Source organism: Lonchura striata, chromosome 1 (genome assembly GCF_046129695.1).
Source record: "Lonchura striata isolate bLonStr1 chromosome 1, bLonStr1.mat, whole genome shotgun sequence".
Classification (NCBI taxonomy): domain Eukaryota; kingdom Metazoa; phylum Chordata; class Aves; order Passeriformes; family Estrildidae; genus Lonchura; species Lonchura striata.
Window position 1 is genome coordinate 142,781,476 of NC_134603.1, and position 17,182 is coordinate 142,798,657.

Below are 17,182 nucleotides of genomic sequence, written 5' to 3' on the forward strand. Positions count from 1 at the left end.
ATAGGAAGCTGAACACACGATTGCAAAATTAGTTAATTAATAAACCACAGGATTACAGAAAATTATTTTCTTTAGCTGACTTGTAGTTTTGTTGTTAGCTTCTATCCAGGATAAGAAACTCTGATTATTACAACTGCCATAAAACAATCCTAGTTGAGCTCTTTAGTTGCTAGAGAGGAGTTGAGGAGATGGATGGATTAAGGATGGTGAGACTATGGGTATATTAACTGTAATTATTTTAAAACAGAGAAATGCTGGGATCTTACATGTGGCTTGTGTGGCATCAGTCTTCTGGGATGATGCACTGCTATTGACTGCAAGAGTTCACTGCTCTCTCTGGCAGAATTCAGGTAAGCACCTGACGACACTATTTACAAATCAAGGAGGATTCACAATTGCTTTTAGTTCCCAGCATCTAGATTTATCCTATTTGAACTACATCTTTTCTCTTAGCTGCATCATCCAGTCCTGGTTAAAGCAAATCCTACAATCTGTGACACTTATATTGAATCTGATCCTGGAGGATGGCAGCTGGTCTCTCTCATTTAGCAACTGTTCACTTGGAGATATTAAGCAGCTTCCATCTGCCTGGAAGTGTCTACTGGAAACCCAGTTCAGACAAGGGTTTAGAAAAGCTCTCTTAATGGGCCACTTAAATTCAAAGTCTTCAGCATCTGTGTGGAAAAGCCTACCAATCCACAAAAGCATTTTGAAACCAGACTTGTTAAGGAAACTGCAGAACATGTAACATAATGAGTGGACACAAGCAGGTTAATGCATATGTAATTAAATATTGGCCTAATTTGGTAATACTGTACAGGGGACAGTGTTCCTAAAGGTCAGCTTCCTGTGTGACATTAACTCCGTTCAGGGCATGTTTGGTATTATTACAATTATTACCTTGCAGAGACACAATTCTCAGGTTTTTTGAATAGTATCAACTTCTACAAGATAAAGAGACAAGATCAAGTATTTTAAGGTACTTTTATTTAATAAATAACTTCAGTAATAGCACTGTAAAAAGTGAACATCTGTTAAAATAAAAAGGCACTTAAAACAAGAATATGACTATGATGCAGTTTGAATGGTCAGAGGCAAATATACATGGCACATGTCAAGAATGATGAGTGACTTGTCACATGACAAACTATGCAATCTTAGCTACGGGGTAAAGGCAAATTTACAGCTAAGACTGCTCAAAAAAAAAAAAAAAAAAAAAAAAGCTTGTGTTGATACAAAAATATTACAAAAAGAATCGCAACCAAATACGTTAAAAAGATTAGAAGGTGACAAAGCACCAGGCTTGAAAGCAAAGAAACATGACAGAATAAAGACACAGCATCACGTAAGGCCCTTAGGTGATCTGAGGATGTCTTGGTAAGGTACTTCATGATACTGCCACCCAGGGCTTGAATTTACAAAGAAAAACTAAGTTACCAGTCAGCAACTTCTTCAGTAATGGCACATGTTTTAAAGCTATTTTTTCCTTCTTAACATTCTTCTCAAAACTTTTCATTTTAACCACACCCTGGCAATATGCAACTTGAAAATCAAAGATAAGTATGCACATGCTTTTCAGTCTTTTACACTGCTCCCCTCCAGCTGACTCAACTTACCAAATACTTAATCATACATGTAGCAAGTCAAAGACCAATTAACCACCTGCTCCATGCTACATGAGTTTAATTACATCTGCAAACTCAAGCCCTGATTTCCCTGTAAAGCTAAAAACTTTAATACTAAATGGCTAGGCAGAGCCCTCATGTTGATTGCTTTAACCCCTTCCCTCCCAGTCATGCCATGCAGCATCACGCCCTGCACAAGACCTGGATTCACAGCATGAGAATGGGAAAGGTCAAAAAGGCACCATGTGACCTGGGCTGACTAGGCTACACAGTCTCAAGTTTTTTTTTGTCCAACCTCTGGCACCAATTACTCTTATTTGCAAAAAAAAAAAAAAAAAAAAAAAAAAATTACATATGGTACATTTTCACATAGGAAAATTACTATATGTAATGAATTAGTAAAATCACTGCAGTTTGCCCTAAATCTATCTTATTGTGACTACAAAAGTTGCTATACTGCGTACAGTGTTGTGAAGTTATACAAGCAGTGTTCATTTTCCCTCATATTTTGGATTGACCACAGTTGTCACTGCACTCTTGTAAATAGGATTTTCACCCTGGAAAAAGAAAAAAAAATTGTATTAACATTTAAAGATATGGAAAAAGACAGGTGTTGGCAAGAAGCATAAAAACTAGCATAAGAAATTACCCATTAATGCTTTGTTTGTACACACAGCTTAAGTCAAACTAGTTTTCCTTCTAGCAACTTGAACAAAGGCATGCAGAGCTAATAAATAAAGCAAAGGGTTAGCAGGATCCTGTTCCATTTGCAGCACAGAATTCCTTGGAGGCAGCTGAACCATCACCCAGGGCTCTGCAGCCCAGGGCATCTTATAGAGAAGAACAGAATTATAAACAACATTATTTGACACCAGGACTGACCACAGACCACATTCTGCTATAATAAATATTTAAATAGCTTGTTTTACATTGTAATTGAATTCTAGAAACAACGTGGAAAGACTTGTAGTATTTTGCTAATACACAGTCAATATTTACAGTGAACATTCAGTACTTGTCGTTCTCATTTGATTCCTGCAGGTCTCCCCAACCCCCATAAGGGCAAAATTTACAGATAAAACAAAGAAACTTCTCTACTGGTGCAGATGCTGTAATAAAAAAATAATTTCTACTGATATGAGACAAGCCTACAGAACAATTGCTTACATCTCTCTTGCTGAAGATTTAAAAACCCCTAAATTAAGCTTATTTTAAGCTTCCTTTTTTCCCCCAGGTTTCCTTCTATCTCAGTAAATCTTACTCCATTTATGACATCCTTGCACACTCAGATGAACAGCTTGAACTCAAAATTAACAGATAAATCCTCACAGCAGAAAGGACCACTGCTAGAACAGCCTGGAGCTGCAGCTCTGAGCTCTTAGCACAGACTGAACCCCATCCTAAATGAATGTTTTCTGCCAGCATGAAGCTCTTTTGTGCATACACAACTGAGTCCTGAGAAAATTCAGCTCAGTGCAGATGTCAGCTCGAGTGCTCCTCTGGCCAGGGCTGTATCTGGCCTTCAGCAGCAGTGAGGGAATCTCTGTCCCTTCAGAGCTCCCCCCACCCAATCTGAGATGGGCTATACAACCATATTAATTCAACTCTATTTACAGTATTTCAGGTTAAACCAATTTTTCCTACACTCAAGTAAAGGATGCACAAATATCAGGTGTCTATTTTTCAGGGTCACAAACCTGGAAAAACAGCTAGGATCACCACAGAATGTGACAAAGACAAGCAAGAACCTCACTTGGTGTGGAATTTTTTCATCGTGGTTCCTGGGAAGTTTGCTGCCTTCTGTCTGCCAGGCCCAGCACAGGATGAGTAACTGGTGTGTAACAGTGGCTGCTACTGAGGGAGACCCTGCAGCTGCTCTCATGGCTCCTTTCACAGAAAAAAGGTTTTTCCCTGGCAGCCAGCTTCTCTAACATGTAAAGAGCATGGAGGCACATCCAATCTTGCCTAGATCCAAGAGACCAGTCCAGCCAGAACCTGGATTGCCAGACAATGGAAGTTAAAGCTCTCTGTTCAGTCTTCTCAAGATCTGAGTCCATGTCACCTGGGCAGGGGTGAAGGAGGAGCTGGGAGTTCAGTGCTGGCTGTACTTACAAATACAGTGTAACAGCAAAAGTCCCTTCTTCGCCTTCTTACCAGGTCCCAGGCAAATGCTGTCTCGATTAAAAGTGTATCACTACTGGTATGGGAAAGGATGAGGAGTAACATTTGTTTGGTTTTTTTAAAATTTTAAATAATGGAAAATCATGTGATATGGCTAGATCTCAGACAGACTAATTAATAAATGCAAAATTATGACCTTCCCCCATATTTTTAGCAAGAGGTTTGCAATAGTAACATGCAAACGAAACATGTAAAACATCCAGGGATGAGGGATTTAATCCAATACCAAATATCCCTTTATGCCTCAAAGTTCTTGGCATTGTACATTGCTTATTTCCTCAACAAGTTTTAATGGAGAATTCTTAAAAATATAAAGTTTATTATGCAGAGGAGGTCTGTAAGTGTAAAAGCCTGCATCATATACAGAGAATAAGTCATTGTACAGCTCCTCCATGGCAAGGCAATATGTAATATTTGTGCTGATAGCCTCCAACATTTTACAGAACAGATTCCCCCAGCACATACAGGGGCTACACACTGACATCTTCCAGTTGTAAACGAGAGACAACTTCTACCAGGTAGCCTAGGAGTGGATCTAAAGGTAAGGACTAAAACTTCAAAATTTGCTACGCTCTACTCATACAACTAATTTGAATCTGAAATCAGGCTTAAAATACAATTTGAATAACAAGATTGCAAGTTTTCTACTATACTGCTTTTTGAAGAGAAGTCAGAATTGAAGTTTTTATGCTCTTGATTTAGCATAAGCCCTGTAAGTATATTGAAACTCTGTCCTGCCTTCCCTTGCACTTGCACTTCTCAGAAGCAGGCAGTGGGATTTAGGTCACTGGATAAAGCACCTGACTAGCTGTCTGCCCACGTCAGGCCAGTGTCTCAGTTCCCATTACAAATAATGGAGATATAGTCAATATTCACAACTCTTCAGCTAAACCCAACCTGACATTTGATCAGCTAAATGGCTCCTGAGGCTCTACTGCCTCTAATTGCAACACAGCACCTGATGGATCTGCAGGTTCCTTCCCTGCTCTCTTCTGGTAAAGCCCTGCCTGTTCCAGCACCATTTCAGCCACCCTGCCTTGGGCCTGGCTTGGTCTCCTGCAGACAGCTCTGCATTAAAATAAATATCCACTAATCCAACACAACGCTCCCCTCACTCAGGGCCTCTCACAGCTGGCAGAGGGTATACATTTTCAGACATTAGAAACATTTCAGTTTTTTAATTTGCCACTAAAACACGGGATTCCAAACTTTCTGTCTTAGACAAATAGTATGATTTTAAATGATCCCTTTTCTTATTGCACTGAAGAGAATACACTGGTTTAAGCATGAAGTTAGGGAAAACACATTTGCCACATGCCTCTACAACTGAAAACTCCATACAACCTTAAACCAAAATTAAAATTAACAAACAGTAACTACAAACAAGACTCAGTGAAATATTAAGCAAAATAAAGATGGAGGTACTTTAAAAAAGTACCTTAAACTGAGAATAAAGAGCTATGTTCTTGCAATAATATTCACTTTCAACTAGACTGGCTGTTCAGAGGACAACAGTTCAGTCCAGTGTCGCATAAAGATGAAACGATTACACAGAATAGTTCCATGTTCAATTAACCTTCTTATTCCTTTTGCTCCAGGGGCTCAGTGTTTCAATAGTCACTGAAATTACCTCCACAGTGGGTTTAAGACCGAAGTCACTGTAAGAAACTGAGTGAAAGCTCATGCCCATGCTGTCCAAGAGCTGGCTGTGACCATCGCAGCCCCACTGCTGTCCCAGCGCTGTTTCTCCGGAGCGCGGGGCAGGCTCCAGCCCGGGCAGCTGCCAGAGGGCACTGCCAGCCCCGTCCTTCCATCCCTGGGCCACCTCCAACCCTGTCCCTCCATCCTTGGGCCAACCCCAACCCTGTCCTTCAATCCCTGGGCCAACCCCAACCCTGTCCTTCTATCCCTGGGCCAACCCCAACTCTGTCCTTCCATCCTTGGGCCAACCCCAACTCTGTCCTTCCATCCCTGGGCCAACCCCAACCCTGTCCTTCCATCCCTGGGCCAACCCCAACCCTGTCCCTCCATCCTTGGGCCACAAAACCAGCGCCCACTGACTGCAGAATTTATAGGAAAAGGATTTACATGAAAGGCATCTCCCACACCCAGAGCACGTCCAACGTCCAGCAGCAAAGGAAATTACAGCACAAAATCCAAGTCAGGAGAAGAACAAGTTCTTGTGATTTTGAGTGCTTAGAATTAATTGTGGTTTTTTTTTTTTTTTCATTTTAACCAGTAGCTACTAATAAGGCTAACCAAATTACTACAGACTTAGTATCTAATATAAATGTGTTTATCACTTGAGAAATTCAAGATGACTGAATCTGGACTCTGTTTGAAGAAGCTTAACAATGCACAAGCTATCCCCACACAGGAATGGTAATGGCATTCACTACAGATAGCAGATTTCCATTTTAAATTTGTGATGAGCTTTTCAGTCCAGAAGAAATTTATCCTTAGACTTGTTACAAGCGTGATTGCACCAAAGCTTTTATAGCTGATTGGAGTTGACCCTGGGCAAACAGAACTCTGTTTGACTCAGTTGCCTTGAGCACTGACCACTGTGATGCTGTGGCATCATCTGCACCACCATGGACCAGCACCACGGAAATACCAGAGTATCTGGTCCATGACAAACTCCATGGTGCTGCAGTTCCCTCACCACAGAGCCCCAGCCCGTGTGTGGATGAAGACTGTGGGAGAGGGGAAGGGTCACACAAACTGCACAAAGTTAATTTGTGGATGCACACACCTGGAGGGAATCCACAGTGTGATTTTCATATAATGGAATTTCAGATGACTTTCCTGCCTTGGCATTACAAGGCAACTCTTCATCTAAATGAGAGGCTATGGCAATAATGCAAAACCACCAGAAAATCTTATCTACAGGGAAAAGCAGGACCTTGTTTTACATCTCATGGCTCACCTACTTTGACAATTCTGACCTCCTCATTTTTGATGGTCCATAAGAATAGACCCACCTCCCTCTCTCCCCAGACTTCTAATATTTCTATGAATACCAAAAATAATAAAGTCATGTTTAAAAAAAAACAAACCACACCCTTTTACACTTTTAACCTTCACATCTGAGCAAACCAAAAAGGCAGAAGTCAATCCCTCCATTTACACCAGAGGAAAGCTTTTTGCAGGAAATAAATTTTGAGGGGAAATGGCAGCACCAAACATTACATCCTGAAGAGTCACAGGGTAGAGAATAAGAACACAGAATGGAAGTTACACACTGTATGGTTTGTTAGGTGCTTGTCCAGCATGCAACAGAAAGTACACAATTAAGTGAATGGCAGAAGAACAGGTAACAGGGACCTAACCAAATGGAGTATGTGAAGTGTTAGAAAGGATCAAAAACTCAATTTCCTCCCCAGAATAATTGGCTCTGGGAGGAAAAATGAAAAGGAGGTGAATGTGGTTGATGTAGCAGGCAAAAGGAATGTTGTTTACAATCTGTTTTGGACACACTGCAAAGTGAAATGATTGTGAAGAGGAAAGTAAAGTTTGGCTTGGAATGTTACAAAGAGTATTTGGAACTGTTGTCACAGTAAGAGCAAGTAAGAGCTTAAATACTCTCACTTTCTGCTTTCTCCCCTTATTTTTCCTTTACAAAATCTTTTGAATGCAACACTTAAAAAGGGAGACAGCAGACAGCACAATTTTAGATACAGATACTTCCACTAGCTTCTGAAAAAAACTCCATGGATGTTTAATGGATGTGCTACCTTCGCAACTTCTTAATTCCTCTCCCTCTAGTCTCATCTCTGCACTACTTTCTGTTAGTGCTCTTCTGACATCTATTCTCCATCTCAGCCTTCCTTTCCTTTCTTCCTTTCCCTCCTTCCCCAGCAGCTGGGGATCCCAAGGAAGGAGAACACCTTGAGCACTCATGGAAGGGCAACCTGAGAGTCTGCAGAGGTATCAACTCATCACTTGGGCTTCACTGACTTCCTGTCCTGGATACTGCTGTCATTTCTGTTGTGCTGGGTGTGGAGAGAACTGAACTCAGCATCTCAAAGCCAATAAGGTGCTCAGGTTGAGTTTAGGAGGGTGTACGAAACTGAGTGAAAAATACATCTAGAGGGGACAAGGGTATTTCTTTCTGTCCTGTTAATGTTCCATATCTATGGACAACCTAAAGCTGGCTAGGTTTTAAGGACTGTGATATTGCCAGTTTCAATAGAAATAAGGATGAAAAAAATAGGGTGCATATTTAATTATAAAATGAGTAGAGTATATGCATTTCATACCTTAATTACAGACTAGGTCTATACTAGGTTGATAAGCCAAAACAGTTTACAAAAAAAAGTAATACTACTCTGCATGTTCACAGAGCTATTCTAATAAAAACAGTGATATTTATAGGCTGGGATATTTTAGGAGTACCTAATCTATCTTAGCAAAAATATTGATTTTAAGCAAACTGACTGCTGATTTGAAGAAAGTGAAGACAAAGCATCCCCTGTGTATCTCTCTACAATCCAAAAATATTCTTCAATCCTAGCAGCTGTTCTATTATGTACCCACACATCTAGAAAAAAAAATTAAAAATCACTTGTAGAATAGTTTAAAGCCAGTACTGGCAGTATTAGTAAGTAAGCAGTCTCGCTTTCAAAACCAGTTAAAAATTTTCAAGCTGCATTCTTGAAAACCCCACAATCAAAGCAGCAGTAGATACATTGAGCAAGACTCAAACTGTGATTAACTGACTGTGACACACAGTGAGTTTGAAGTAACATGCAAAGGGGAAAAAAAGGAAAGAAAATGAAAGGAGATACAAACTGAGACTTAGAGACCAGCTTTACGTCCATAGTTTGGATTCTTGAAATTGTTAATAGGGCTCTTGTATATTGGATTTTCTTGCTGAAGTAAAAGAAATGGTCAATGTCGAATAATTCAACAGGAAAAAAAAGCAACATTTTCAACTATCACTGAAAAAAAAAAATGCTATATATATGAAGTGTTAGTAATATTTTCCCCCAGAATGAAATCAATCAATTTTCTTAAATAAAACAAAAGGTTTCCTAGGACAATTTTTAAAAAAGATATTTTCTCATCAAGCACATGGGGGCGTTGACTTCTACAGAACTGTAGTGAAGGGGCTCTTGATTAGCAGACTGCTGACATTGCCCAGAGGCAGTGATTCTGTAGTCTATAGAAGCCTACAGATCACAGGCTTGTTTTTCTTGCACATTTCTCTGTTGACAAAAAGCTGGGAAAATTTCAACAAACCAGCACCAGCCATGATTTTGTAACTTTATGGAAGTCTCCCAACTAACCCTGTGTATGTATTTACAAGATTTCCTAAATGAGTGCAAAATTTTCTTTGCTTTGTACACAAGTGACTTATCTTTGTAATAAGCATTTTAATCATATGTTGTAAAGCATGGTATAATTGCAAAGCTGAACTGTTCTGTCACCAAATTTCCTCTCTGAAATGTTACTTAAACCTGAGTGACTAACTACTCTTTTCTGCCTCAAGAAATACTTCTCCAAGAGGACTGGTTATAATATGAAACACTTTAAAGCACGTGAACAAAAAGCTTCTATTTTTCCTCTGCTACTGCAGCTTTTATACATAGAAAAGCTTCTTGACTCACCGTATCCCACTTGGCATTCATCTTCTCCTTTTCAAATTTAGCAAATTCTCTTCTGTCATGAATGATCATTAGTAGTTTCCAAATCAATAATAATGCAAGTCCAATAAGAACAATTCCAGCAACCACACCGGCTACAATGGGAATGATGTCAGGACCGCTGGGGCACTCTGGGGAACAAAGCAAGGGAAACATTATTTTACAAAATGGTAAAGGTAATGCATATCCAGAAGCTGTTAATGTTTGATTTTGTGCTGAAGCCAGTATTTTGAGTATCAGATATGCCAATACTAATTTTCTTTCAAATAACAGAATTTTTGCAATATGTACATCCCGGAACATTCCAGCTTATTTTCATCCTTCTAATTTGTGTTTGATCTTAGCAACAGAACAACCTGTTCTGAAGATAACCCCTTTAGCTAATTATTTACAGTACTAAGAGTAAAATAAATGGCAACTGTATTTAAACATGCAAGAGCTCCAAGTCAAAGCTGTGGCAGCTGGAGCACAAATGCTGACCAGAACAGGCCCCACACACAGAAACAGAATATCCTGAGTTGGAAGGGACCCACAAGGATCCCTGAGTCCAACTCCTGCCCCTGCACAGGGAAGCCCCAAGAGTCACAATGCTCTGAGAGCATTGTCCAAACACTTCTTGAACTCTGTCAGGCTCAGTGCTGTGCCCACTGCCCTGGAGAGCCTGTTCCTGTTCCCAGCCACCCTCTGAGTGAAGAACCTTTTCTAATATCCAGCCTGAACCTTCCCTGACACAACTTCAGGCCATTCCCTTGGGTCCTGTCACTGGTCACCACAGGGATCAGTGTGTGCCCCTCCTCTTCTCCTCACCAGGAAGCTGCAGATTGTTATGAGATGCAAGGTGATTTAAAGTGGCTGACACAGAAATAATAATCCTCCAAATTAAAATCCAACTCCACTACTAACATAAAATTCCCAAAAATCACAAACTGAAGAAAGGCTTTTGCAGAGCTCAGTGCCCAGACTGAAGGAGTCAGAAGCAAATTAATGCAAGTCCTGTGCAATAGAATAACTGTGGATAGAACACAGCTTCCCCACACTGCAGACTCCCTATCTTCATAGCTGCCTCTGCAAGAGTGAGGATAGTGGGAAGGGACAAGACAAGAATTCCTTGGGAGCCAGTAAGGAACAAGTGTCTGCTCCACAGAACACGGCTCTGCTGGCCAGAGCTTGTTCCTTCAGCACTTGTATGGCACAAATTAAGGTGCCTCCTCATGCACCATGGGCTTGATTTACCTCTGAGCTAAAGCAGCAGAAGTTTGTTCATGAAAAGGTCAGGCCCCAGATGCATAGGGGCATGTGTGGCTTGTCATAGGAGAAAGAAATCAAGCTCCTCCTCTATACTGTGGACTACTTTTGTAGAGCATTTAAAGCATTCTGAATTGAAGCAGTATTTATTTCTAAGAGCCACTAGCCACTGGACTGTGAAAAGTCATGATCATCAAAATGATCAATTCTGTCTCTAAGGTGTGCATTTTCTATCAGGCTTTTAAAATCAGGAGACCACAAACTGCTAATATACAGAACCATAATTTCTGCACTGTTAGATGCAATAGCCAGTGATTCAAACTAACAATACTCTTGGTAAATAAATGGTAAATTACTGATGGAGCTATAGAATTGTTCTCACTTTTTTTTTCTATCAGAAGATTGATGTATTAAGGATTAACTAACAAAATTATTTTGGGATCTATTATTGAAGGTACCACAGTCAAGTACAAGCAAAGGCTTTCAGCATAAAAAAATTCAAGCAGTTTGCAGCATAGTACAAAGTTTTATATAGACTGATAATTTTTAAGAAAAGAAAAATAAAAAAAGGAACAAAACCCCACAGACACCATTGTTTATAACCTGTAGCAGAAGTGTAGTAAAAAAATTATCAAAATTTATCTAAATAGGACTTGCTACAGGAAAAAGTAGAGAGTACATCAAGTGCAAACAGGAAATGTTTCAACAAATATATATATCTGATTTACCTTTTGTTTTTAAGAAATAGAATCTGTTTCTACCTGCCCAAGGGTTTGAAAAATCTAGATCTAGGGAGACCTGTGTTTTTCTAAAGCCACTCAGACATGCACAACTGTACTTGGGTAACAGGCACCTAAATGCATTTAACTCACCCAAATCAACCAGAGGTACTTTGTAGCACCCAACAACTGCACAAATTAACAACAAAGAAGGAACAGGCAACATCATGTTCCTACCTGGGGTCTCCACCACGTGGACATTGGCTTCACCATTGGAGTTGACAGAGTAAGTGAAGTAGAACCAGCAGTCATCGACGTCCTTCTCTTTGCAGTGGGACAGGGGGTCGGGCTGGCCGGGCTGCGGCAGCTTGTCCCGGCTCTCCACGCGCGTCATGTTGAAGTGCATACACTCCTGGGAACACGTCTCCTTCTTCTCCCCCTTATCGAAAGCTCTGCACTGAACACAGTCCCTGGGCAAGAACAAAACAGAAGCAGTGCTTTTCAGTGTGGTCATGGAAGATTTCTAGCATTTAATCTCGAGAAATGTTATAGAGAAAACATCGGGGAAAAGCCCAAGAAAACCAACCCTTTTGCCATACAGGTTAGGAAAATATAAAGCAAGACATGGCTTTGTACCAGTCAGAACATTTAAATACCTTGAGATTAACAAAAGCCCTTTTCATAAATTCCTCTTTCCCTGAATGACCCACAGGTTTCAAGGACAGAAAAAACACCAAACTTTTTCAACACCTCTACGTGGGAAATGAGTACTTTCAAAGAAGGTACTATAAGAACAGGGTACTTACAGTGGAACACACACAGGTTAAAAAGAATAAACTCAGTGACCGGCTTTACAGTGGGGTGTCACTGAATAATTCATTGAAAAAAGCAGATTGAACAGGACTTTTATACTAAAAAGATCACATTTTTTTCTTATCACAAAGTGAATTGCACAGGAATCTGCTTAGCTACTAATCCTAAACATATTTCAAAGTTTTCATGCAGAAAATGGTAGGTTTCTAACAACCTGGATTTCCAAAGGGAAGGATGAAAATTCCACTGGCCCACACAAGTCTAGATTTAGTTTTCGACTGTCAATTTAGTAATTTTGGTAGTATTTCTTTTAACCAAAAATCTTAGCTGAAGTTTTAACCATCAAAAGCTTTGTTTTAAAAATCCCCAGATATCACAAACTCAAAATGCATAGAAGCTGGGACTTGGTTTTCTGGGTACATACTTGTGCTCTGCACAGACACCAAGGCAAGTCTGACACATTTCACACGTGGGGCCTTGGAATTTGGGATCTGTACAGTTGCAGGTGCCACATTCACAGGTTCCTCTTCCATTGCAAATCTGCCCATTAGATGCCATACATGGTGTAGTATCCAAGGAACAATCGCAGGCGCTCCCAGTGAAGTTGGGGAAACACTCGCACACTCTGCACTTGCAGATCCCATTTCCTGTGCAGTAAAGAGGTATTGCAATGAAATCAAGCCTAATATGAAAAAATCTGTGACAGTGAGAAATAAATGTTTACCACATCAGGGTAGATAAGAGAAAGAAACCATAGTGAAGACATAATGAAGACTCTCATGAATTAAGAGGTACAAAATAAATTTTAGATTCTTGGAAGACTACTTGCAGGTATTTGTCCCCTTTTCCCATTCTCCTATACATTTGGATTTCCTTTCCTTGTTTCATGAACAAAACAACAAGACTCAGGAATATCAGATCAAGAATAGTGTAACCTGATGATCATATCCCCTGGGTGGAGAGCATGACAGGACTGCTTCAGTTCACCATCTTGTATGCACTGACCACTATATGAAAATACAGACAGCTATAGATAAATAGACCACTCCTGTCATCATATCTATCACTATACAAACGCACAAAGCAAGACTTAAAAAGATGAGGAGGAGTGCACTGAGTATTCAAAACACAGCAAAATGAAACAGCTTTGGCTCCATGGCTCCACAGGACACCAATGTTCGGCTACTGTATTTCTGACCTCAACCACCCAACCCAACTTCATGCTCCTTACACTCTCTGCACAAGAAACAAGATGCCTTTATACTGATCTAGATGACAAGGAAAGATCTTTGGGGTACAACCCTCTTTCTCCAATGAATGAAATGTTTCAGTCAACACTTTCCTTTCAGACTGTATTCTGGAATATCACCACCATTGCACCCATCTTTGTGGAGCAATAGTGGACTCTGACCAAATCAGACAACTGAGGTATTTTCATAATTCAGTTAGAGCTTAGTGGCTTCTCAGTTTTATTTTTGCATCACAGACAACACTGAGGTAGTAGTTATACTCCTACTGGATACTCTCACATGCAAAGCAGCAAAATAATTTAGACACCGGCAGCTGAATGGTTTTTTAAATTGCTTTTGATTTCAGGAATTAACTATAGTCAAAATCTTGCTTCAAGTGCTTAAGGTGTTTTTCTGGATCTTGCATATTTTTGTCTTCATTTACCTTTCAGACCATGTTAAGCATCTCCCTGGTATCCTGTCAAGCACTCACAATTAGAAGTAAGCTGAGAGCATTCTCTCTTTCTATTGACACAGTGGTTACACTGAGCCACTATAACATTACAATCTCAGGACAGTTGCCTCAGCCTTCTTTATTGTAATACCTGAGGGTAATTCTGCAATAAACAGCAGAAGTCAAGTTCACTTTACACCCTTCTTGGAGCTGTGATTCAAGGAAGGTGAAATGTGCATTAACAGACTAGAAGTTCAAAGGGTTGTTTTAATAATAGACAAGTGTTTGTAATCACTAATCTGTGAGTGTCCCTCATCTCTACTATCAAGTGGCTTTGATCTTTTAGCTAAATATCCCCACTCTGCTGGGTAGAGAAGACAGACTTGTGAACTGCTGATCAGCTTTGCCAGCAGAAAGCTAAAGCATTTCTCACCTCCACAGATTAAACCATTTGATCGATCACAGTTGAAGTTGTCACATTCACAGTATTTGCCAGAATACACCTCATTTGTGTTCTCCCTTTTCTTGCACACACATTGTCCACAAATGCATTCTCCATTGTTACTGCAAATTTCTGTGCTGTTCTCTCTCCTGCAGTAAGCATCCATATCCTCACTATTTACTTCATCTGTGCTACATTCACATAGTCTTCCAATACGTCCTTCATTACATCTGCAAGGTAAAAACATGTAACCTTAATTGAAAGTCACACAAAAAAAAAGGCCACAAGAATAGCACAAAGAACAGGAGTAAAAGTAACTACTCTCTCAACAGGGAGATGCTCCAACTTAAACTTCAAATGAGGTTTCCAGCTGACCCCTACGTAGTAGTTCTTGAAGGCACTGGAGCAAACTGGACTAAATTGCTTTTATGTTGATTATCTTACCTGTTATACCAGGTGCGAGACTATGCGTCACCCCCTCTAACTAAATTCTCACATAAACATTATTAAACCCTCTGCCATGTGACAGAACAATAATTATTTATCAAGTGACAGCAACTGTTCCCTGTAACTGCTGTCATATTTCAATGAAAAAGTTTCCTGTGAATAGCAATTAAGGAGAGTAGATGATCTTCAGAGCTGCCAAACTGAGATCTTCAGGGATCAGCACTTCTCATTCTCAAGGGTAAGATACAGATGAGCAAATGGAGGTTGGTCTTTGTTCCTATCAGTGATTGACAGACTGTTACATGGTGTCCACCAGAGACAACAGATCATTAGGAAACTGCTGCATTTACAAAAATAAAAGGCTGTGCTTACCCACAGGCCTGTTCTCACCCACGTGAAACCAAGTGGACACCAGTGACAGTGACACCAATATAAGATGTTTTTCTACACACAGATGGGAAAATCTGTTCTCTTGATTTAAAAAGGAACACCAAAAACTGATCTATATATCCTTATAGATCAGTATAAAGTATAGTATATATATACCTTATAGTATAAAGTACTGACTCAAGGCCAAATTTGAATTCTGACTCATACAATAATGCTGATCTAATGATCAACATTTAAGCACAGGGATTATTTGCAGATATATGGCAGTATTTCAGAATATCTTAAAAGAAACATGCCTGTAATAGCAATTCTAGTTCTTTCACAAAAAAAAAAAAACAGTAAATTCAAATAGACCCTAATAAAGGAAACAAAGATCTTGCTTGTATTTCTCTTTTGCAAAGATAAAGAAAATGTCTATTTACCTGCACGCACCACATTCAAATGTTCCATTTCCTGCATGGCAGGCTGGACTATTAGGTTCTCCTTCACTTTGGCACTGACACTCACAGATGAACTGGAGATTAATTTCAACCTCTTCAGTGAATCCCAGTGGTTTAATTTTAATTGTTTCATTTTGTTCTTTCTTTGGACATTCATTAGCTGTTATATTAATCTCAAATCTAACCTGCAAAAAAAAATGGAGTGTCATGTTACTACAAGGAGTTTTATCTGTACTATTAAAAAGAAATGCTGTGTTGGACATTTTAAGTGCATTTTGTATTTGAGCAGCAACACATATACTCTGAATTACCTCATCTCCAATTGAAATGTTAGAACACTTCCTTCCATCTTCTTGTGTGTCATTCACTCCATTCTTGCAGAAAGACTTGTAACTGATTGTCACTCCTTTCGGTAGCTTAGTATTTTCCAGGATAACCTCTGAAGAAAGGGACTGAAGCAACAGTTATTACCTAACTTCAAACTGAGTTGCAGAGGTGTACTGCTGAAGAACAGACATTATACAACTATGCCCAGTCTAAGCACCAACCCCATGGAATTATTTAAGTTAAGTTCCAATATGCTGAGAAACACCAGCCCAGGGCTACCCAAAGTCACACCGTGGTGATTCCGCCCCATGTCTGAGCTTGTTACAAGGTCAGAGCAGGTTTCCACAGGATGTTGAGGCACTCATTTACTCCATGTACTCCAAAGGAGAAGTGAGGCTCATTTACACACAATGTAGCAATGAAGAAAATATTGTGGGGCCAAACCCAGCAAAATGGCCTTTTTTGCTAACACTTAGAAAGAAGGTAAAAGTGAAGAAGCTGAAGAAACAGTGTGGGTCTTGGTTGTGAATTTTATTTTTTGAAAGAGAAAACATGAATGGTAAATTTTCCTTGTAATGCCATTTTAAATTACTTTAAGAGTGTATCTTTTTACTCATCTGACCTCCTACTGTCATAGAGGCTTAATGCTTAGTATGTTTTTACAGCAATGGAGTGTCTTTATAGTGTAGAACACTAACTAATCCACCTTAGAGTCTCTGCTTGAATAACCTTAGGAGCAAGAAAAATGAACATACAAAATCTGAACTTACATTGTATGCATCAATGATCAGCTGAATCACATTGCTGGAATTTGAAGACAATGTTCCCACTGCTGATTTTGGTATCAGATTTTTCAGTTCCTTCAATATTGACAAAAAAGGAAAAGTACAGTCTTACTAGCAAACAGAGTATAATTTGCAGTACAAATGGTGATATAATGCATTAGTGGATTAACTAGTCAAGTACTTCAAAAAATAAAGCTGTGTAGCAAGTTATGAACACAATTTTTGAGGTTATACACAGCCTTACTGGTACAAACTATGCATTTGGTAAGAGAATACTAAGCCCTTCTCTTGTACAAGTTGACCACAATCTCTCTTCAACCACACTTAGAATGCATTAAAAATAGGCAGGCATAATTTTCCAACAAAAACTTGAATACAGTTTAAAAAAGAACCCCAAAACCAAAAAAACAGGTTAAAAGAAGGAAAAATATGCATGT

General features: G+C 39.5%; 1 protein-coding gene across 1 annotated transcript in view; it reads right to left on the reverse strand.

Moving 5' to 3' along the window:
• Positions 1 to 970: 970 nt before the first annotated feature.
• Positions 971 to 17,182, reverse strand: part of ITGB1 (integrin subunit beta 1) — a 43,339-nt gene continuing 27,127 nt past the window's right edge. The window contains exons 9-16 of the mRNA XM_021542964.3: positions 16,731 to 16,820; positions 15,945 to 16,085; positions 15,616 to 15,818; positions 14,348 to 14,586; positions 12,656 to 12,878; positions 11,656 to 11,888; positions 9,419 to 9,585; positions 971 to 2,182 (exon numbers count right to left, since the gene is read on the reverse strand). Coding sequence (XP_021398639.1) covers positions 2,117 to 2,182; positions 9,419 to 9,585; positions 11,656 to 11,888; positions 12,656 to 12,878; positions 14,348 to 14,586; positions 15,616 to 15,818; positions 15,945 to 16,085; positions 16,731 to 16,820 — 1,362 coding nt within the window. The 3' untranslated portion in view covers positions 971 to 2,116. The remainder of the gene's footprint in view (positions 2,183 to 9,418; positions 9,586 to 11,655; positions 11,889 to 12,655; positions 12,879 to 14,347; positions 14,587 to 15,615; positions 15,819 to 15,944; positions 16,086 to 16,730; positions 16,821 to 17,182) is intronic.